At 42.9% G+C, this 22,988-nt stretch overlaps 2 protein-coding genes across 2 annotated transcripts in view; one reads left to right on the top strand and one right to left on the bottom strand.

The window, feature by feature from the left end:
* Positions 1 to 4,494: 4,494 nt before the first annotated feature.
* The window catches only part of LOC133967752 (aerobic glycerol-3-phosphate dehydrogenase-like), an 89,376-nt gene continuing 70,882 nt past the window's right edge, over positions 4,495 to 22,988 (bottom strand). The window contains exons 3-4 of the mRNA XM_062403396.1: positions 5,043 to 5,168; positions 4,495 to 4,653 (exon numbers count right to left, since the gene is read on the bottom strand). Coding sequence (XP_062259380.1) covers positions 4,606 to 4,653; positions 5,043 to 5,168 — 174 coding nt within the window. The 3' untranslated portion in view covers positions 4,495 to 4,605. The remainder of the gene's footprint in view (positions 4,654 to 5,042; positions 5,169 to 22,988) is intronic.
* Positions 13,230 to 18,578, top strand: nr4a2a (nuclear receptor subfamily 4, group A, member 2a). The gene is made up of 8 exons (XM_062403387.1): positions 13,230 to 13,367; positions 13,886 to 13,987; positions 14,153 to 15,077; positions 15,545 to 15,674; positions 15,862 to 16,025; positions 16,418 to 16,620; positions 16,791 to 16,969; positions 17,097 to 18,578. Exons 3-8 carry the CDS (start codon positions 14,211 to 14,213, stop codon positions 17,351 to 17,353), a joined length of 1,800 nt encoding a protein of 599 aa, XP_062259371.1. The 5' UTR covers positions 13,230 to 13,367; positions 13,886 to 13,987; positions 14,153 to 14,210; the 3' UTR covers positions 17,354 to 18,578.

Raw genomic sequence — 22,988 nt, 5'->3', positions numbered from 1 at the left:
CTTCCTCCCCGGGATAATTACATTTCTCAGATTGTCAATGTGACAGTAAATAGCTCTCGAAAGCAGCTGATCTGCTCCTCTTTTTTTTTCCCAGCCGAAGATCCTTCTGGCAGAATCCTTCCTAATGAACAGAGAAATCTAGTATCAAGATTTATGGATTAATCCCTCTTCAGCTCTAAAATACCAAAGATCTATATCCAGAGTCACAAGGTCAGAAGTTTTGTAATTTAGATGAAAGGGTCTAAAAGGTGACAAATGAACAAAGCCGGGTTTCATTAGGAAGTGATTCTTATGTACATCTCTGAAGATTTATTGCCGGACAATCCCTTGGTTCAGAAGTAAAGAGAGAATAGAGATGATTAATCACTTTTAATGTTGGTGTCTCGGGTGACTTTCTTTCTATTTGTTATTGCCGGGGAAGTTCAAGTCCTCATTGTTGGCCGGGGAAAATGTTGCTACTTTGCAGGAATGAGCGGGGTCCTTTGTGCCCTGATTTATTTTACGTTTGAGCGACTTGAGGCTAGCTAGCTGGTGGGCTCTGCTTAATGCTACGGCATGCTCCAAGCCATTCCCCCCACCACGGGGAAAATAAATAAATAAGATGAGAGCAAAAAAGTAAAAAAAGAAAACAGGAAAACAACAGATTTAAAGGCCACATTTTAGAATGAATTACATACAAGAGCATGCACCCTGCCATGATGTATTAGGAAGACCATGGAATCCACTTCTTCATCTCTGTTGGGTGAATGTGACCATTACAGTGTATGGGCAGCAAACTTATGCCACCGGTGGTGTGTGCACACGCATACACACAAACACATAAACACAGGCTTGAAAGGGGCCTAGGCACCAGTAGGCAGTGTCTGATCCTCGGTGATTGCTGAGCCTCCTGACGACCTCTGACCCCGTGATTCACAGCTCTCTGTTGTGAGCCTGTCACAGATTGGCACCGGGCAAAGAACAGGAGCATTAATACTACATTAAATGTCAGGAATTCAAGGATTAGTCAGATCGCGGCGCAGCAGGATTTATGAATGAACGGCCGAGCGCGGCTATAATAACCTGACACACTGATGAAGATAACAATAATGATGATGATGATGATAATTATCATCAGCAATTAAAAAGCCAAAAAGGCCGAATGACAGACCAAAGCTAAATGAGCATTAGAGCTCCCTGGAGGAATGGGAGCCAGCCCCCACCCCCTCTCTCTGCCACCACCACCAACAACACCCTCCCCCTCCTCCCTGGCCCCCTCCCATCCAGCCCCTGCCTCGGCTCGGCTCACACATACCACTCGTTCCAGCCTCCTGGAGGTAGGAAGCTCAGTGGAGTGAGAGGAACTCTGCGGCCGGACAAAATGCTGCAAAATGACAGGGACAATAATGACAATGAATTTCATGTCTCCCAGTCATGGAGCCGGAGATGCTTGGCTGGGCTGACTCGTCCAATTAAATTGTTACAGGTACAGCGGGAGATGGAGTTATTATCCCAGATGCTTTTGTCAATTACTCCCGCGGCAAAATGACGATGGGGCACATGAGCAGCACGTAAGGACGCGACAAAAGTACAAAAAGTTTGAATCTAGTGCAAAAACAATCAAGTTTCACATTTATTACATCTATAACTCTACAGAGTGAAATGTGAATATTAAAAAAATTCCCCTTTATAAGAACACGATTTTACGTGCAAGGGGGCGTTGGAACCTGTTTGCCATTTCTTGCTAAATTATATGTTTGCAAAGACTACATTTTCTGAGGCTACAGGATGTCTACATCTTGAAACTATCTGACCGTGATGGCTTGAAAATTCCTGAGGAGATGAACCCGAGCAGTCAAAGCCCGATCCCCAGTAAAGAAGGTCAGGACAGAAAATGTCACTGCCATAATGTACCCAGTTGCGTATGGGAATAGGGGTGGAAAAGACTGCTTGAGGAAATATTAAATACGTGTAAGTGGTCAAATGCTTTTATTGTTTCATCCCTTTGTTCTCTCTGCACCAATTAGGATCAAATGCAGCACTATATAATTAGATAGAAAATTCTACCAAAAGCTTTCTCGGTTATTTTCCCCCAGATACTCCTGGTTTGTAGAAGTATTTTTTTTTTTTGTTACCATCTACTGGTATTAAAGTGAACAAATATAAATAGCTTGTATAAAACACCCCCTCTCCTACTTACTTCTGCTAAATGAATAAGGTTGACAGATCACTGCTCAGATAGTGGCCGCGCTCCCTCAGAAGTATGTTGCCTTTTTGCAGTCCATGGGAATCCACATATCCTCAAATGCTAAATGAAGTCTGACAGATAGCCTAGAGAAACAAAGTTGGGAGTTTGCAGCTACAAGGGAGACCCTGAGTGAACAGGACATGCTATGTACACCCTGGCTAACAATCAACATATGCTTTGTTTTTCTGATGCCAACACGAGGCACATATGGCCCGCAGATAGATGGATCCTGGGACCGGTTGGAACGCGATGCCCACTGGCTATTTTCTGCTTTAAGAACGTTGTTTCTCATTTGTTTACGCTCACATAAACAGCAATTACGCGGCTGTGTGAGACACAAGATATTCCGCGGGGGAAGACTGATGCAGAATTTATGATTATTGACAAATAACAAAAAACCTGTATTTAATTACACTTTTTCTTGTTGGTGCCGGAACACACTGATCTCAACGTCTGCCCGGCTCTAGGGATAATTTTGGATAATGTACGTACACAAGTCAACAGAATACATAACATAGGGTAATCTTAATCTTAATCTTAAAATGTCTCGTCGATTTCAGACATTTTAAGGAAGAATTGTCACACATCGCATAAAAAAAAGCAAAAAGCAGGCTTTCAAATGCACAATTCAGCTCTATAGATGTGTTACAAGTTGAAATTACTGCACAATAAATTTATATATTTCTGAAAGCAAAATGCATTTTTCTCACACTTGCTCACATAAGGCCAGAGAAAACTACATTTTGCAGTCAGACCGCTGTTAGCTGCATCTCCAGCTGTGATAAGTGCTACAATTTGGAACACTGCTCAAAGTGATTGGTACTGAATACTTTCATGGTGCATTATAATGTTCTCAGAACACCTAAAACTGTTCAAGGAAGGATTTCAGGCTTCGAGCATCATAATAAACAACCAGTTTGTCTTGGATGAGCGCAGCAGAGTATGTGAATCACAACCTTGTAATACTATGAAAGATTCACCATCTGAAGGGTAAGAAACCAGTGCAAGGTAACAGTCCCACTCGTTTTATTCCCCGTGCAGCCTCCCGCTCCTTGACAGTGTTTGCAGCACTGAAAAAGGTGGCCATCATTTCATGATAGGCCTGAACTCCTGTTTGACTGATGATGGCCGGGTCGCGTGTGGCTTTGTGCGAGCGGGGCAGGGGTTTCGCGGATGTTGACAGGCAGCGTGATGAGTTAAGACGCCGCCACAGATCAGCAATGAGAGAGAAATCAGAAAATCTCCTACCCCCCCCCCCCCCCCCCCCCCTCGCAGTAATGAGCCACACCTGTACACTGCTTTAAATACCAGAGAGAAGCTTTAAATGTCAGGCACAATTAAAGCTTATGATTCAAAGCTGCACCAATCAAATCAGGGCCCCTGAGTTCACCCAAGTCTAAGAGAGCAGAGGGGAGATGGTGCAGAGACGCCGTGGACCGCTCCTCCGTCTCCCTTACACTCCAATGGGCCTCTCAGCCCAAAGGTGATTGTAAAGTTTACTACCATTCGGCTGAACTTCTCCATCTTCCCCAACTCCAAGCCTTTATCTAAGGAAAGGTTTACTGCTGCTTCTGGTTTATGAGGTGAAAAATGATCAGTGAATAGGTAGAATGAGGGAAAAACATACAGTCCGTTTTACTTGAACACCTGCAGCGACATCTGATATAGGTGTGATCAAGAAACTGGACAGTTTCACTATCGTGAAGAGGAGAGTTGAAATGGAAAACTTGTCAGAAGTAAAACTTATTTAATTAGGCCTGAAATAACTCTTTATATCCATCATTGAACAGATCCCCTGATTCCTGAGCCGCTAAGTGTCAGAAAACCATAGAAAAGGTGGCATCTAGGTTTTTTTTGGACTCATCCTATACACAAAAAACAAAGATATTCATTTTACCTTCATAGAAGAATAAGAAAAGCACCAATAGTTCAGATTTTGGTTGGAACAAGTGACACTTGGGGGTCATTTTTGACTTGATCATCCAAAAGTTTCACCTTAAATTTGAATTCAAACTTTGATTTCATCTTTATCTGTGGATTTAAAGTCATAAATTAGACATAATCTGTGTGCAACTATGAACGACAGCCATGACCTATCACAGATATCCTCGTCCTGCTGGCGTGAGAACTACACAACAACCAAGATGTAATTTCCGGCTGTTTTGTTGGTAGGTTTGGAGACCTGAATGAGATATATAGGTTTTGGGGGGAGCATATTATTGTGACTGTAAGCATGAAATACCCAGCTCCAAACAAAGTCGCTTTAATTTGCCCTTCTTTTTCATCCGAGACGTACAGCACAGCCTACATTTTACTGTCGAGATGCTGACTAGGCAGTTGCGATTCGTGCAATCACACTAATTGGTCTCTTCTGCTGCTCACCTCCAGGACCTTCGCATGTTCCTACAGATGGCAAAATAAGGCTCCTAAAGAAAACACAAGCCCAGAATAATGAGATTTCTCAAATACGGTGAAATGTAACAGAAAATGGTGACATTTCACTTTGAACCTTGGAGACTCGTCTTAAACAATTCGCAGACAAAGGAGGACACATGGGCGTCATTCCAGCCATTACCGAGGGGGATAATTTCGTGAATTAATTCACTGTATGATGCCGGCTGAGGTCTGCTAAGTTGTAAGATTTCTTTAAAATAACTTCAGAAAATTCCCGGGCAGGCAGTCATTGAAGGCAAACATGTCACTGCTTCCCCGTGAATGAAAAATGAACATGGGAGGGTAAATAAAGCAATATGACCAGAGGGACCAGGAATTCTGCGGATAAGTGTCAGCTGCGGAGAAAAAATGAAGCATTTACCTGTTTGTAATCCAATTTCGTGATGGCTTTCTGTAGATATCGGACTCCTCCGTGAATGAGCTCGGTGCTGCGGCTGCTGGTGCCTGATGAGAAATTGTCTCCGCGGCACAGGGGCAGTTTTGAGATCTGACGATGGGAACCAGAGGAGCACATCAACATTTGGATACTTATTGTCCCAAATCTTTAGAATGGATCAAGATACTATTCACATATGCACAAGCCTCCACTGTAATATTCATGACTAGAACAATATAGCGGGGCCATACATATTCCATTGGCTAAAAACAACAATCATTTCCGCCGGTTTGACAGCATGAATCTCAAAAAGGAACTGCATGCAAAACACACTAAAAGAAAATAAATCCGGAAAACAGAGATCTAGAAAACATCAGTTTTCTCAAGAACATTTTTAACAAATGTATTTGAGAGAAATCATGAGTTTTTTATTGACTTTTAAAAAAAACATTGAAATCTCTCCTTGCTTATTAAAAGCTTCTTTGCTGTCCCAGATGGTCTGCAAATCCCAGTTTTGAAAAGAAGAAAGGAAGAATAGCGGAGGATTAGAAGAAAGGGTTTGAAAACCCCCTCTACACCACCATTAGACAACTTGAGTAAATAAAAGGGGCAAAAAACACATTAAAAGAAGCCTCCGACCAGCAGCGTAGATAATTGATTTGGTATGTGATGCTAACCACAAGAGGATGCTCTCGCGAACAGGAGGAGAATAAAAGAGATATCATTCATATTTCTTTTTTGTTGCGGTGATTGGACTAATGCCCGCAGACTTGTTATGGGCGGAAATCTTCCCAGTCCAAACACGCTGCTGCTCTAGACTTCACAGCAGATATGTGGAGCGCCTTACGGATCAGGCCCCAGAGAGGCGGCTTGGAAGCAGCTCCATCACAATGGTGGGGAGGTTATGCAACATCAGGATGGAGAATACCCATTTGTGGTTGCAAGCCGAGGCTGAACAAGAGTCCGCCATGAAAAAAACCTCTGTAAAGGCTCCTCGAAACAACCAATGGCGCTTGTGTTGGAAGAAAAATATGGAACACATCAGTTTGTTTGCTACTGAACCCTAGATACACTCTGTTGGCGACAACTAGATACAAAAACAAACAATAACAGTACATGGACCAAGTATTTTAGCTATATATATGTATGTATATTGACTTTGGGATTTTTAAGGGATTTTGAAAAGAAAAAAAGTAAATATTATATCATCAAACCTGTCCTTTAAGGGTAATTTACTCGTATCCACGCACAATCTCTATGAGCTGGCAAAGCCCACAGTGTGAACCAATGAGTCGTGCCTCTGTCAGCACAAGTATGAAGGTTGTGTTTAGCAGGTCAGGTCCTAAAGACAACCAGTATAATTGAACTTCCCACCGAAGAAGTACTCAACTCCAGCTCTTCTGGCTCAAACCAAGGTAAAAAGCAACTTATTGCCTGTGAGCACACAGAAGTCAGAGCTCATCCATGTACACAGCGTCTACCTGTTCGGCGGCCTCCACACACACGCCACACAGGCCTATAGCATCCATGCAAAAGAAAACCAGTCATCCATTTCATTGTCATATGACTCCGGGGGACAGTACATATTAATAAATGTGTTTCATTATTATGCATATGTCTTTATATTCCTCATGATGGATTTAGGAAGAAAGGAGCCATGCATTTTCTGTGACAAAGCTGTCAGACACCGTCAAGCAATAAAAAACAATACATCACATGCTTGTTTATATTCCACACCCAATACCATTTCAAAAATATTGTCTCTCCAGATTAATCACGAAATCTGCATGTGGCACAGACACACAGACACACACACACCCACACACACAGACACACACACATATACACGGATGAATGGGACGGAGACATGTTAACAAATCTGACTAATTGGAAAACTTGGTGGTTAGTAAAGAAGATGATGGCACAGGATAATCTAAAATAAGCAAAGCAGAAAAAGACAAATGACACCCATTCTCCAATTCACAGAGGTTGTTAGTCATGTGCTCATTACAGATGCACCATACAATCTGCCATCTATTAGAAGGAGGAGGAAATATTACAGAGGATGCAGCATATCCTAAGTTACCTTTCAGTTTGCTCCTTATTATTTATCCCATTCAACGTCTTGGAGCCATAGAATGAAACTGTGATACAAATATAAGATTATATATACCAAACTTTCTAAATTTGTAATCATAAAACATAATTCAAGGACTAAATTCATTATATTTATACTAGAATTTCTACCCTGTGAATGTACGCATCCGCCAACCAGTGCAGTTTCACTCTACATTTGTACTCAGACTCAATTGAGGTCACTGTGGCCTTTGACCACTGAAATGTAATCAGTTAATCTGTGAGTCTAAGCGAACATTTGTACCAAATTTGAAAGGGGCAGTTTTGAGGCCTTCTTAAGATATTGCGTTCACAAGAGCAAATAATTGCTTTGTAAGGCCACAGAGAAAGTTATCACATGAACACAATTTGAAGAGATTCCGTCGAGGCGATCTGGGAACAGACGGATGGACTGACAACCCGAACACATAATGCAGATCACTGAGCATTCTTCTGCAACACTTCAGACAATCTCAGCTGTGTTCTTTTATATGCTGCCACTTCAGTTAGGCAATAAAATAAAATAAAACAGCCCCCTCCTCGACAGCGACAGCCTTTCTATTACCTCCTCGTGGAATGCCATGCCTCCTACTGCTCCGTGCAGATACAGCTCAGCTGGTGATCAACAGGAAAAAGGAGGCAACAGAACAGCAGAGATTTCAGTGTAAGTGATCCATTGTTGAAACACACTGAATTCACTGGGCCTTATTTCACACTTCAGTCGCATTTCGAAATACACAGGCTGTAGTTTTTCCAAGTTTTTCTAAAGGTTAACGTTAGGAAAGAAAAATTATTGTGGAAGATTGTAAAGTATATCTACTCACGTACTGTACTTAAGAAGTAGTCAAATTGTATTTTTACTGAAGATCAAGTACTTTGTAAATTCAGGTACATTTTGCTGATGATATTTATACTCTTTTACTCTTGTAGGATTTTGAAAGCAGGAACATTTTTACACTGTTGTATTGATTACAACAGTGTGCCACTAGGGGTCTTCAAATTTTCACGGATATGGTAATGTATTAAAGTTATATTCACGTTACACAGCAAAGGGGAATGAATGATCGTGATCAATACAAACATGAGGGGGAAATAATCAGACTGGCTAATTGGCTATCAGTGTGGATTTCCTTGATCATACATCCTTTACCATGGAAGTCATAGCACAGATGGGTAAAGCCAAAGGGAGAGCGGAAATTACCCAATTTAACAGCAACCAAAATAAAATGATCATGTTACCTTGAGTATTTGGGGAACTTGGGGGTGTTTGAAACAATTTGAATAATGTAATTACACAAAACAAACTACACAACATAAGTCTAGTGGTTTGAATGTACATTTGCTACATATTATATCTTAACGTAAAGTATCCGAATACTGGAAACACATCTACTGCTGTGCCTATTTGAAATTCACTTCTGTGTAAACTATGCGACCATCTCTACGCTGCCTCCACTTCGGGTGTAGAGCTCAGGACGACCTCCTCACACCACAGCTCAGATGTTGCGCTGCACCAGACTGAAGCCTCAAGGAGGAAAGAGTCCTCCCATCAAGCTGCTTTGAGGAGAAAGCTTTGCAACTTAGGCAAAGCTCCATCCAATTCCCTCATTACCCATTCTAGGACACTTTAGAGCGGCCGAAATGGAGTTTCAGCAAATTCCAGCACAAAAAGAAATCTGCCGCGCTCTCCACCACGCCTGCAGCTGCGAAATCTACTCACACCTCGAACAACTCAGATAAGAGACAAACAAGCACATTCCAAATTCAATAATCTAAAGCCTATTATTGAATTAAATCAATACATTTAAAAGTGACCAATAAAGCCCACTATAGCCAAAGAAAAGATATTCAAGAGTCCTTAAGCTCCACATTCATAACTATTACAAAGAGATGCACTTCACACTCTTTGGCGTCCATGTCAGCCTTTTTATAATTCAGATATGTTATTAATCAAAGAGAATGACACAGAAACTAATGGTTTGTCTGATTTTCACCGGGGCACAATCCAGCCAGCAATTGATTGTGGCATCAGGGACACCTGCAGCTTCGGAATACATTTTCACTTTCCGGAGGAGCGAGAAGAAAGAAGAAGGGGGAGAAAAACAGCACCACGAGAAAATATTGCCCCACCACATGAATATGCAGGGGCTTGATACCAGCAGTGTCATTGCTAATGTTGCTGGCAATTACAGAGCATGTCATGACACCGTGATTCATGAATATTCATCGTTGACTGATATAGACGGCAGCAGTATGCAGAGGCCTCCATTCCCATTTTACTGTCTCATTGTGAATGGTGGACAGGTACCTCCATCATGCCATGGAGGCGCCTTCCAGCTGCAAGACAAGCTGTTCCATAAGGCATTGCTAGTTAACAGTGTGTTATATAAAGGTGTATAAAAGTGATGAAGTGCTCCCTGGCTCTAAAGAGCAGGCATTAAAGCATATTAAGTAGACATTTAAGCTTGTAAAGTGAGAATCTAGAAATGGAAAGAAGACACTGAGCAAAGGGATGCCTTCAGGGTCGGGCTGTTCAATTCCCAGAAAGTTTGATACCTGCCGGTGCTTGGAAATGAAATGAGGTTTGTGGGAGCGAGTGGCCACCGGGTTTCACAAACTACCTACAATTAAAGCGGGGTTGGAACAACTCCCAACATGATTCCTCCAGTTTCAGAAAAAAGTGTAACTGAAACAAACCATGTAAAGTAACATATGGATCGATAATTAGGCCTTTAAAGAATTTTAGTAAATCACAATCTCTCTGCTTTCTCAAACAAAGCTCATAATTTGTGTTGTATTTACACCAATCAGCCACTATGTTGTTTATCTCACTCGGAGAGTTTGCTCACGAGCACAGTCTGGCATACAAACCATGGTAATAGCTTAAGTACATGACGACACACAGACGATATAAAAACCTGTCTCATTTATTGCTTATTGCACGACCTGGACCAGACACAGCATACTCAGTACTCTTGATGAGACTAAACAATTTAAAATACGCCATTACAAGAAAAAGCAGCTTTCAAAATTGTATTCGGTTAACTATAGTGCTTATCCTGGAGGGTCGCGAGGGTCGTGGGCCAATCCGGTGACACTGGGGCAGATGAGGGATAGGTAGACTACATTGGTATTCAAATGATGACATTGTATATTATTGGATAATCACTAATGCACAAACATGATGACAGTTGTCTGATGCTGCAGTTGATCACAATGATGCTAATAGAATAATGTTCAATATGTCACATATCATTGTTTATGATATTTCCCTCTGACCATACTTAAATATAGTACTTGAGTGTCCTGAGTAACACTATAGAGACCATTTTGTATCTTATCACACTCACAATTTTACTCAAATGCAGCACTGATCAGTTTTATCAGCCGAGTATCTGAATACTCATGAATGGCCATTTTCAGTCACGCACCTCAAAGATGAATAACTCATAACAGCATTAACTGTGTAGAGGTAACCACAGAACATGTTGAGAAGTTAGGATGCAGCACACCACAGATTGTCTACAGCTGCATCGTTGTCTGAAACTGATGGATTTCCTTGTCTCCAGATTAAGTAGAAGACTTGACTATTACATGTGGGTCAGAGGTTAAGTGGACTTAATGGAGGACCAGAAGCTGTGCACCACTTGCGAATTCGAGGCTGCAGACATAAGTGCAGATATTTTTTTTTTGGAGGTGACAAATAAACATGGAGTCAAGTTACTATCTGGAGGCAAATCAGTAGAAATGTGGTTAATGGTGGATGACCACGTTTAGTTTCATGCTCTCACCTCAACCTGTGAGTCAGTGGCCATCCTGAGACTTAGAGATGAGGACTGGGCCTTTACCATTAATAACGTGCATTTCCTGTATACACTCCCAGATTGTAGCTACCTAAAGTGAACTTCAACATGTGAGCCAATGTAAAACCATGCACACTCTCCTCCCCCCCCCCTCTCTCTCTCTCTCCCCCACACACGCATGCACATGGTCGCGCGCAATACTGTCAGTAAACATCTCCTCAAAGTAAAAAAAATAAAAACACTCCCAGGAAATAACTTGTGTGCGTGATTAAAAACTATGGCTGATCTCTTTCAAATGACTGTCAATTAATTGCGCACATAAATGGGAAGTTAATTATTCTTCGGTAAAATGGCCAATTAAACTGTTAATTGTGTTTTAATTGTTATTCTTAATGGTGAATGGATAACAGTAAATACACACAGACAGTCGTGGCCGTGTTAGCAGAGGTGTTTTCAGACAGCACAGTTTGCGTTTCTTATGCAGATGTGCGCCATGGAGATTTTAGCGCACAGTGCAGAGGTTTAACGCACACGTCAAACTGGAAATCTCCCGTTAAAGATGCAACTGAAGTGTGTTACAAAAAAGGGGGGAGGTGTTTTCAAGGTAATTACAACTTAAAAAGGAACACGCCAGAACTTTTACAAGAGCCCTATTCTTCTGAATATTCACATTATGACGAGTGGAATATGTAATTTACAAATCCTGCCCCGATGCGCACCTCGAAACGACTGGGCGTGACCACACTGCCTTAATGGGGTTAGGCTAATTAAGAAGGTTAATTGTAAGAAACAGGGGCCGCTTGATGTATGGCTGGTGAACAATAGTGTCCTCTAGAGGTGAGAGCAACCATAATATACAGATATAGTGCATCCCCTCCCTCCCTCCCTCCCTCCCCTGTGCACACGCTGTCCTTGTGTGCTCTGAGTACAGTCAAAACAAAAAAAAGAAAACAATGAGAGTGGTGGCTGTTCTGTTGCTCTTATAATAAAGAAGCAGTCCTGTAGCAAGAACACATGGCGCTGCTGCCACATGTGATTCTGGCTGCTTGTACGCGCAAGTGGACCCATGCAGCACATGTATGTGCCCTCTCCTTTGGCTTGCTGCCCGGGCCAATATGTTAGCGGAGGGGGGGGGGGGGGGGGGGGGGAAGGGAGTGAAACGTAGGCCATCACGATTGGCTACAATGTGTTGGTGTAAGATTATTCTGAGATCGGTCCATTCCGTCGCTGCGGAACAATAAGGCCCCAGAGATTATTTTGGCGACTGCGTCACCTGAGCGTTTTTCTGCGTCACTCTCCATTCTGCGCGCTCCTATCACGTCCCCCCCCCCCGTCCACACACACACACTCACAACCACCACCCCAATGACAACTGGCTACAGGCCCACTAATTACCCCCCCCCCCCCCCCTTCCTCCTTCAGCAGCTCACATACACTATACACCAGCTCTATGAATAGGCACGACCCCACCCCAATCTGAGATCTAAATTTGGAACACAATTGAATAACTAAAGTCCTGTCAGAAGATAACTAAGAATAAAATGTACCCCCCCCCCTTGCTTCATTAGGGCTGTTTCATATGAGTGTAGTGAATCTGGCATATCAGCCTCATTGTGACATAACCCACATGTGCCAACGTACACTAGCGTTTACAGTCAATTAACCACAATAAGGTAATAAACTATCTAGATACTAGTCAGTTGAGATGTTTCTCACTTTTCTGATGTGTTTTGAGACCACAGCATAAATATTGGCTGCTGCAACCAAGAGATGGATGGTTGTGCCAGAGAAATGTGGTGAGAAAAATGGGCAAAAGTTCCATTCCACCATAATAACGAGAAGCAGAAATTACCAGATAATCACAATTTGCCTGATCTACTTTGCAGAGCTGGGATTACCAAAAAAAAGCCACGAAATCACATCCCATAGATTAATGCCAATTTAAAACAAGCCTGATTTAAGTCCCCGGCCAACACATGTGTGTCTGCACAGACTTTAGGCGGGACTACCCTCCACTACCTCGCTGCTGATGTCCATGTGGGAAGCAACATACAACACATATCACAAGCCAAACACACTCGCCGGATAAGAAAAAAAAACGGGGCTTGAGAAAGTTCCCGTGCGGATTGGTCTGTGTCTCTGTCGACGCGGATGACGTCGCGCCGTGAAACACGTGGGCCACGGCATCCAGAGCTCACATAAACAAAGCCACATTGGCCAGACTGGGTAGTCGAAGCTCGTGTTGCTGTCAGTGCGCGGAGTCACACGGGTTTGCCTGCCTTGGCTTTGTTGGGTATCCGACGCTCATGGTTTGGAGCCTTTACCGAAATTGATGAATACCCTCTACATGCTTATCGCATGGATTGAAAGACACGATCCTGATGTGAAAGAGGTAAGATTTCACACTCTTCTCTGCCTTTGCAACATAATCTGCGTGTGCGCTTCACTTGCACAGATTTTTGTTTCAGCCATTCGGATCTTTTTCTTTCTTTATTTCTCGGATTCACTTTTTTTTTTTCCACCTCAAACATTGAAATGATACAGAGGTGAATCTTTCTCACAGTGGTTCCGATCTGTTGATGTGACCGGTGCCTCACCAGGAATTTCCACCCTTTGCAGACAAGTTGTCACGGATGTCCAGTGCGCGAAGTTGATCTGTTCATCAAGAACAAATATTTCACACAATAGTGATAAAATAAAAAGACAACTTATGCTGATCAGTTTCTATATGAGGGATGTTGTCCGAATCTATTTAATAATTTTAACGAAAATTTCCCCAAATCCTGTGCGTAATAAGAAATCTGCTTTCGTTTGTGCGTAATTTACAAGAGGGAATCTTTTGGTCATTTTTAGAATGTTTTTTATTTGTTATCAATGTATAGTAAATATCAGAGTTGTGTGTTTTATTAGGGGACGATCCAGAACAGAGCCGCCTTTCTGAATCCGGACACCCACACAACTCCTGACATTATCCATTTCAAGTGTCACCGAAAGACTGTCAGGAGACTTGAGGTATGATATGACAATTATTTACAAATACTTAATTCACACAGTATAAATGTGTAATGCTGTTTTATCTTAAGATGACAGCGCTCAAGTACTGTTTATACAGTTTTTTTTTGTTCTGAGGGAAATGAGAGGAAATTAACTAAAGTGTAAAACTTTCTCTATTCACAGTTCGAAGATTTACTGGAGAAATTCTGACCGTGTGGATTTCCCGGTTTGGTTTTCAGCCATGCCCTGCGTCCAGGCTCAGTATGGATCATCACCTCAAGGAGCTAGTCCTGCTTCCCAGAGCTACAGCTACCACACGGCCGGAGAGTACAGCTGCGACTTCCTAACTCCCGAGTTTGTTAAGTTTAGCATGGACTTGACCAACACCGAGATCACAGCCACCACTTCACTCCCGAGTTTCAGTACATTCATGGACAACTATAACACAGGCTACGACGTTAAACCGCCCTGTCTGTATCAGATGCCCCACTCCGGAGAGCAGTCCTCCATCAAGGTGGAGGACGTCCAGATGCACAACTACCACCATCAGCAGGGCCACCTGCCACCTCAGTCAGAGGAAATGATGGCTCACTCTGGGCCTATGTATTTCAAACCCCCCTCGCCTCATGCCCCGAGCACACCAAACTTCCCAGTTCAGCCTAATCACATGTGGGAGGACCCGGGCTCGCTCCACAGTTTCCACCAGAACTATGTTGCGGCCACATCTCACATGATAGACCAACGCAAGAACCCCGTGTCGAGGCTTTCGCTCTTCTCCTTCAAGCAGTCCCCGCCCGGCACCCCCGTCTCCAGCTGTCAGATGCGGTTCGACGGCCCGCTGCACGTCTCCATGAACCACGACAACCCGGGCGGCCACCGGGGCCTGGACGGCCAGAGCTTCGCGGTGCCCATTCGGAAACAGGCGGGCCTGGCCTTTCCTCACTCCCTGCAGCTCGGACACGGCCACCAGCTGGTGGACAGCCAAATGCCATCGCCCCCGTCCCGAGGATCTCCGTCAAACGAAGGTCTGTGTGCTGTGTGTGGGGACAACGCAGCCTGCCAGCATTATGGAGTGAGAACCTGCGAGGGCTGCAAAGGATTTTTCAAGGTGGGCTCACATGACAGAAATCATGAATCACCATTAGTGTGTTTAAATGAAAGATGCCCCTCATGCACTGCTTCCTGAGGAAAAAATAAACACTGTCCAATTCTCTTAGAAAATAATAACGGTGCAGCCAAAACATGTATCATAACCACATCCTCACTGCGAGTTACAACATGAATCTTCCAGCACCAGCTTAATTTGTACCTGTTAAATATCTATACGTGAAAATTATACTCGTCCACACATAGATCTCGGAGGTGCAAGTAAAATATGACAGAACACGGATATGTATTTTTCTGACAGTCTATTCCCTCTTGTTGGTTCGTGCAGGAGATGATACAGATATTATATCGTTTTCATCTGTTCTCCTTCTGCAGCAAGCATGCACAGTCCATGTACGACATGTTGTATGGCTTTAGTGATAGGCCTGCGGAGTGACATGTGTTTTTCTTCCTTTTTTCTTCTTCCAGCGCACCGTCCAGAAAAATGCGAAATATGTGTGTTTAGCAAATAAAAACTGTCCTGTTGACAAACGCCGAAGAAACCGTTGCCAGTTCTGCCGTTTCCAGAAGTGCATGGTCGTCGGAATGGTGAGAGAAGGTATGTTTAAGCCATGCATTCAATTATTCTAGACTTATAGTTGATATTTCCTCACTGACACACAGGGAGTTCGTGTGCGTAATTGAGCGTTGGAATGTTATCTAATCCACATTTAAACTTTTACGCACGACAATATGGGATACATAATGTGGACTTATACATATGACGTGTGTTTTTCCAAACGCAGTGGTCCGAACGGATAATCTCAAAGGTCGGAGAGGACGCCTACCGTCCAAACCCAAAAGTCCCCAGGAGCCCTCACCACCCTCGCCGCCTGTGAGCCTCATCAGCGCACTCGTTCGGGCCCATGTGGACTCCAACCCCTCCATGTCTGCTTTGGACTATTCACGAGTGAGTAAAGAACCCAGAAATAAAACAACCGCATAAAAGGAAGAGAGGAAGAAAAAAAAAAGGATAGTGGCTCAAACAGAAAGCTCAACAAGATGGAGATTTTTAATTTGCTCCTGCTTCAGACGACAATTTATTGCTTTGAAAGTTTGCTGGAATAAATCGCCGAATGCCTAACTTTGTCTGGGCTTTTAATGTGGCATATTTTCCCCTAAGTAAATTGCACTGAATTGGAGAAGTTAATAAAAAGAAGACATGAATTTAACAGTAAAAAAAAAAAGAAAAGAAGGACGCTCTCCTTTTCTCTCTCCCTCTCTTCGAAATGGGCATTTGCAATTTCACGGATTATATATTTTAAAGGACCTCATTAAGACGCTGTTTAAATTAAATTCCAGTTCCAGGCAAACCCTGACTACCAAATGACTGGAGACAACACTCAGCACATCCAACAGTTCTACGATCTCCTGACGGGCTCCATGGAGATCATCCGGGGCTGGGCGGAGAAGATCCCCGGCTTCTGTGATTTACCGAAGCAGGATCAAGATCTGCTCTTCGAGTCCGCATTCCTCGAACTGTTTGTCCTGCGGCTGGCGTACAGGTGAGCAGCGCGATTGTGCCAAACAAAACAACCCGAGCTTTTAGATCATCATCAGCTCCCCCTTCAAGCTTCACTGCTTTGGCTTTTATTAGCTGCTCAAATAATTAGACGGCTCTTAAATTCCCATCTATTTCCGAGCGTAATTAATGTCGTTTTCTTATTAATTGCAGGTCCAACCCAGTGGAAGGCAAGCTTATTTTTTGTAACGGAGTTGTGTTACACAGGCTACAGTGCGTCCGTGGCTTCGGAGAGTGGGTGGACGCCATCGTGGAGTTTTCCTCAAACTTACACAGCATGAACATAGACATCTCAGCCTTCTCCTGCATCGCAGCTCTGGCCATGGTAACAGGTGCGTAAAGGCGGCTGCTGCGCCTGTGGAACCCGTCGGCGTTAAACAATGCGATGCAGCACAGACAGTTGATGCATGGGAAATAATTCCCCCATCTCATATCTTCTTTTGTATGTTTATATTCCAGAACGACACGGGCTCAAGGAACCTAAGAGAGTCGAGGATCTCCAAAACAAGATCGTCAACTGCCTAAAAGACCAAGTGACGTTCAGTGGCGGTGGATTGAATCGTCCCAACTACTTGTCAAAACTCTTGGGGAAGCTCCCCGAACTGCGCACGCTCTGCACCCAAGGTCTGCAGCGTATCTTTTACCTAAAACTAGAAGACCTAGTCCCTCCGCCGGCAATAATTGACAAACTTTTCCTCGACACCCTGCCTTTCTGAGCCCCGACTCCTCGGTGGGCGACACCTCAAAGAACTTCCAAAAAAAAAAAAAAGACACTGTTTCGAGTCAGACGTGGCAGATGTTTTTTAAACGGTGTTATTATTATTTCGGGAAATATCTTCAAGCTCCGTAGGCGAATAGAACAACACTCCCCCATTAGGTTTCACGAAGGAGACAAAAGATAAAGAGGCAGAACGTGTGGTTGCTGTGTAGGCCTTCTAATTCTCTGACAATTGTTTTCTTTTTGTTGTTGTTGTACCAAACGAGTGGGGATTTTTTTTTTTCTTTTTTTTTTCTCTCCAGTGAACAAAAACAAACTGTCAACAAAGTTAATCCAGTTTTACAATCACTTACTGTTTATTTAACATCGGCTCCACTGATTCAGCATACTCAGATGTAATATATTCCATTTATATATATTTATATACATATATATATATGACCACACACACGAACACACGCGCACACACGCACACTCACTGTATATTACGATAGATTATGTGATGCCTCCAATGCATCGGTTTATAACGTGTACAAAGTTTGTTATAATGAAAAAAAAAAATATTTCATTTTCATTTTTCTGACTCGTGCCTATGTGTTTCTGACAGGATCCCAAAAAGTATCCAGAAAAGACAACGCATGTTCTAGTTTACTTTCTTTTTCTCTCTCCCCCCCTTTTTTCTTTGCTTTCTTTTATAGGCACTTGCTAAGGTGATGTCTATATATAATATATACCGGACACTATGTAGTCTGCTAGATTTGATACAGATTCGTAGTTATGGCACTCCTTTTATGTATTAAGCATATGTGGAAAAATATCTCATCTGTATAGAACAATGAGGGACCCCATGGTGTTTGTAAAACTGTCAGACATTCCTTGTTTGTATGTGCTGTAAGTATTGTTGCTGTTGAATATAAACGTTTCTATATATTTATTATTTCTATTGCAAAGAGCTACACTATAGCATGGTGCAATTTAAACGACTCCAAACCATCCGAGTTTCATTGCTGAGCACGTTGTCTGTTGTTTTTATGTCTTTATAAACGTTGAGGTATAGTTATGATTTACCACGTTTGGAAAAAGGAATGGAGGGACACAACTTGACCATCTTCTATCCGGAGGTTCGTGAGTGTGTGATCTATAGGCCCGTATCTTTTTTTGACATCATGATGTACCTGCTGACAACTTCTGTAACGCATTTGGTGCCGAATTAAAAAAAAAAAAAAAAAACTTTAGAGAGAAAGAAATATTTAATGTTTACGAATAAAACTTTTAAATCAATTCTTTGCTAAATAATTTCTCTGATTAATCAAGTAGCCCTTTAAACATTGAGGTAAGATATAAGAGATACTACTGTCCAACTTAAACTCCTTTGCTTTCTCAGTATCAGCACCTACAGGCCTGTGTGCTCAGAAAACAAACACTTACAAATTAATAGATTTTTTTATTTTACTAAACCTTACTTCATTTGAATTTTAATTATCGATAGGTATTTAGTTTAAATACCTAAAGTACGTTTTTGCCTCGAAAGACTATATGTTGCAAATATTGCGCAGGCCTACTCATGCTCTATTTTAAGATTGTGATTCTGTCTAAATGCACATTTCTATTATATTTGAACATTTATTCTAGCACAGTGCTGTGTGAATATTTCAATCGTCAAAATGACATTTAAATCACTTTTAATCTGTTGAGCAGCTCAAAGTTTTTCCCACTGCATGCGTGTCTATATTCATAAAATGTCAAGAATGTACAAAAAAAGACGCTTTTCTTAGTCCACCCCTGGCTGTTGAAATCTCTTTCATTTTCAACGTCTGTTTGTGTTTGACAAATGAAAAGGTTACAACGGATTAAATATAGGAATCTTCGTATTTCGTTTGGATCCCACACACAGTGGATTTTATTCTCTTGGACGAGCATGGCAAAAAGAAAACGTCGGATTTTATAATTCATAAGGATTAAACATGCCGTTTCCATTTTAACATAATATATATGTTTCAAAACGCATAATTTAGGATATAAAGTCACAAACCTGCAGCGAAGTCAGACCCGAGGAAAAAACAAACTATTTAACACTTTTATTCATATTCAAATTAAAAATACCTGCAGCCTGTCGTTATAAATGAGCAGAAAACACCTTCATGGTACAGCTACGTTTATTGTGCAACGTGAGACCTGGTTGTGCACAGGTGGCACCGCTTCATATTGTGCACTTGTCTGCGTAATTGTGCATTTGCAGGGAACAAGAGGAAACGAGACGATGTGCACATACATGCGCCCTTTTCTGTCTAAAATCAAAACGTTTATTACCGGCGCCGTGGTTTGATGAAAAGAAGCAGTAACCTGCTTTGCTTTATTGTACTTTAATAGTAAGCCTGTTACCGTCAACCTCCCACCAACCTCCCCGGGGGAGTCCTCTGATTCTCTGCCGCTACTCCTCCCGCTTCCCCGGCCATTAAATCACACAGGTTACAGCCAGGCAACAAATAAATAAATACCAGAATAAGTCCTACATCATATACTTTAATCCCATTTACTTATTGTCCCCGTGCAACGACAATTTAAGGCACTCTGAGAGGCTGCTGCGCACCAAACCTGCAGGAGTGAAAGTGCTTCACAGAGAGGCGGTGATGGGCCCGCGCCAAGTGCAGCAGTGCGGCTGTCACAACGCCTCTCCTCTCGTCCTGTCAGGGGGGGGGGGGGGGGGGGGGAGTGAGGCCAGGCTCCGAGGCATGTCTGGGACTCCTCTCCTCCAACATTTATCACATGATCGAGATGAAGGGAACAGCTTATTTTGCGAGATATTAGCGACAGGCAGCGAATTGTCTAAATAATTAGATCGTCACGTGCGAAACAGCTAATTCCAAGGCAAATTGGGATTACACTCAGAACCAGTTTGCTGACATTTAGCAGATCTGCTGAAAGGGGTGCATTACACTGTCACAAGTTCCCTCTATTGACTCAAAGTACAGTTGTGGTTTTTAAACATGTCTATCTCCACACAATAAAGCATGACACGTGCAGCCGAGACTCCTGTCAGTGTTTGTGCATGATTACATGTGCTGGAGGACTCGGAGTCTAAATTCATTAAGAGCCCACAGCTTCATTTTCTCCCCACACTCGACAGCCGCAGAAGGTTAGTCCTGATGGTGTCGGCGTTAGCAGGGTTGAGAAGAGGAAAAAGAAAAAGGAATAGTTCTTGACTCCAGCTCCTGGATGGAGGGCAACAAACCGGCGCCATGCAGGTGAAGGTGGCCCCTCGCCAGGCTGCTGCTAAGTGCTTGTGCACAAAGTGAGAAAAAGGCATCACATTATAAGAGTGAGCCCGTGTGAGCTTCAGAGAACGCTCCTCCACGTCCACAGTAGGCGGCCGCTATTAGATGCATGCCGCACACTGTGACTGTCATGGATTGTGTGGCATGCACAGCTGCACATTGTTGCACTTTTGCCTAATTCTGTGATGCAATCTGACAGGTTCGTGTGTGTGTGGGGAGGATTCGAGGAGAGGAGTGTTGTAGCTGAGTGTGGTGACCGTCTGCAGGAGGACGTGTGAGGCGACCATTAACATTAACAGACAGCAGCCAGTCCCCAGCAGCAAAACGGAATGAGGGCATTATTTTCATCGTGATTGTTTTTGCCGTGTTGGCCACGACTTAGGTTTAGTGTGGAGGTCTGATGTGTGAGGTTGGAAGATAAGCCCGGCCTTGGCTTTAGCCGGTTCTCCTGTCTGAGGAGGAATTGACCTTTCACCTTTGCACCATGCAAGAACTTGGTAGGCATCTGGAGAAGAAACCTCAAAGCTGCTCAAACCTAAGAGGAGAAATGTTTTATTTTAAATGAAGCAGCAAAAAGTGCAGTGGCAGCCAGTGGAAGAAGATGGAGGTGGAATACACATGCTGCAAACTTCTGTGCTACTTTGTCCAAACATGTTGACTTGATGACACTGAGAATCTCTTCAGAACATGTCGTTTTCTCAGACTTGGATGCAATCAAGCCTATACGGTGCATTAAAAGTTACTGTGACACCAGGATGCCATAAGAAAACTTGTCAGCAAGACCTGAAGTAGAATTATATGAGTAGAAATGCAAATCCTCCTCCTTATTAAACGTCTTTCTTCCAAATTAAGGCAATTTAAAGATCTCGTCTGAGTGTTTAGTATGCCGATTGACATGTTGCTTTTCACCGTCGAGGTTACATCCCACCTGTCTCCACAGCTTTCTATGATTCCTCTGCTAGTCCGTGCACATTCCCACATTTAGACTCACTTCTTTTCCAGGTTACCTTTCCCCTCGGCTCAGGCAGGCGGCTGCTGGACGAGCCGGCACTATAACACGTTGATTACACAACTGACGAATCCCGCCGACCACAGCTCTAAACAAAATGAATGAGTAATGAGCGGAATGATGGCCCTTTGGATACGACTGTCTATAGTTGTATAACTGTGACTATTTGATTTACCATATTGAAATGGTGATGATCGTCCAATAAATAATGCAAAAAGCTGATTTCCGAGCGGCGAGGCGGGAGGAGAAATCCACCTTGCATATAGATGGAAGCGAGCCGTGTCTGTCCCGCGCTCAGCCTGTGGCCCAGAGCGGCTTTATCATTCATAGGACTAAACAGACAATCAATTCAGCAGCCATGTATGAAGGATGAAGGGATGCGACAAGCTGTGAATGATGAGGAGCCAAAAATCAAAGGCCTCACTCCTTCTTAGCTCTAATGGCCATTACCAGTGGAGACAGCACCAGTAAAATGAGGTTAATCATTCGCACAGATCCTCTCAAAGAAGATTGACTGAACTTGATTCCCTGTCAGATCACTCATAAATATTTACTTCGTATTAAACAGCTGTGTGTGCTCGGCGATCGCACATTGATTTCTGACAGATGCCATCAAATTATTGTTTCAAGTGTGGTCAGTGAAAACCATTATTGTACCAACACTCAATTATGCTAACCACAAGAAATTAATAATGCAATGACTCTGACGGGACGACAGCAGAGAGGGACTTCTGCAGGTTTCTGCACAAAACTGTTTATTTGCAGAGAAAAAAAAACATCAGATATTTATCATATAATCAGGAGGAAACACTGGAGTTCAAATAGCACACCGGCTCTTGATAGATGCTCCGTCTATCTAAATTAAATAGCCGTACAGTCTGAGTTTATGGGCATTGCATGTATCAGTATTGAACACATGGGCTCAGTCCTTTGACCTTATTGACAAAATGAAATCGGAAATTTCCTTTATGGAAAGAGTTAATGTTTCCTCGGGCAGACGTGTTTCCGATTCAATTAGTTTTAATGAAGCCAGTGCTCAGTGGTTACTGGAGTAGAAAAAAACAGGCATAAATGCCTGATGGTAATAGAGGACATATTAAGGAGGAAGGGATCAGACACACAGTGCGTGTTTCTGAGTGGTGCAAAATGCCTCCATCAGGCGGGTAGGAGCCAGTGGCTGGGGAGGCAATGAATTGTATGAGCCTCAAATGATGCATTAGGTCTCTGGGGCGAAGCTCGAGGAGACCGAGGAGCAAACTGTAAAAACACACTGGCAGAAGGATGTGGTGTTGATGACGCACGTGGGGTATCACCGACCAACAACAAGGCTCATGACAATCTCATCTACA

The sequence above is a fragment of the Platichthys flesus genome, chromosome 13 (genome assembly GCF_949316205.1).
Source record: "Platichthys flesus chromosome 13, fPlaFle2.1, whole genome shotgun sequence".
Classification (NCBI taxonomy): domain Eukaryota; kingdom Metazoa; phylum Chordata; class Actinopteri; order Pleuronectiformes; family Pleuronectidae; genus Platichthys; species Platichthys flesus.
The sequence above is the reverse complement of the archived record's forward strand: the minus strand, read 5'-3'. Positions and strand labels throughout refer to the sequence as shown.

Coding starts and splice junctions, on each gene's coding strand:
- nr4a2a (XM_062403387.1), top strand. CDS start 14,211: ATGCCCTGCGTCCAGGCTCAGTATGGATCATCACCTCAAGGAGCTAGT. Junction 15,675..15,861: donor CGTCGGAATGGTGAGAGAAG/GTATGTTTAAGC, acceptor TTCCAAACGCAG/TGGTCCGAACGGATAATCTC. Junction 16,621..16,790: donor GTCCTGCGGCTGGCGTACAG/GTGAGCAGCGCG, acceptor TATTAATTGCAG/GTCCAACCCAGTGGAAGGCA.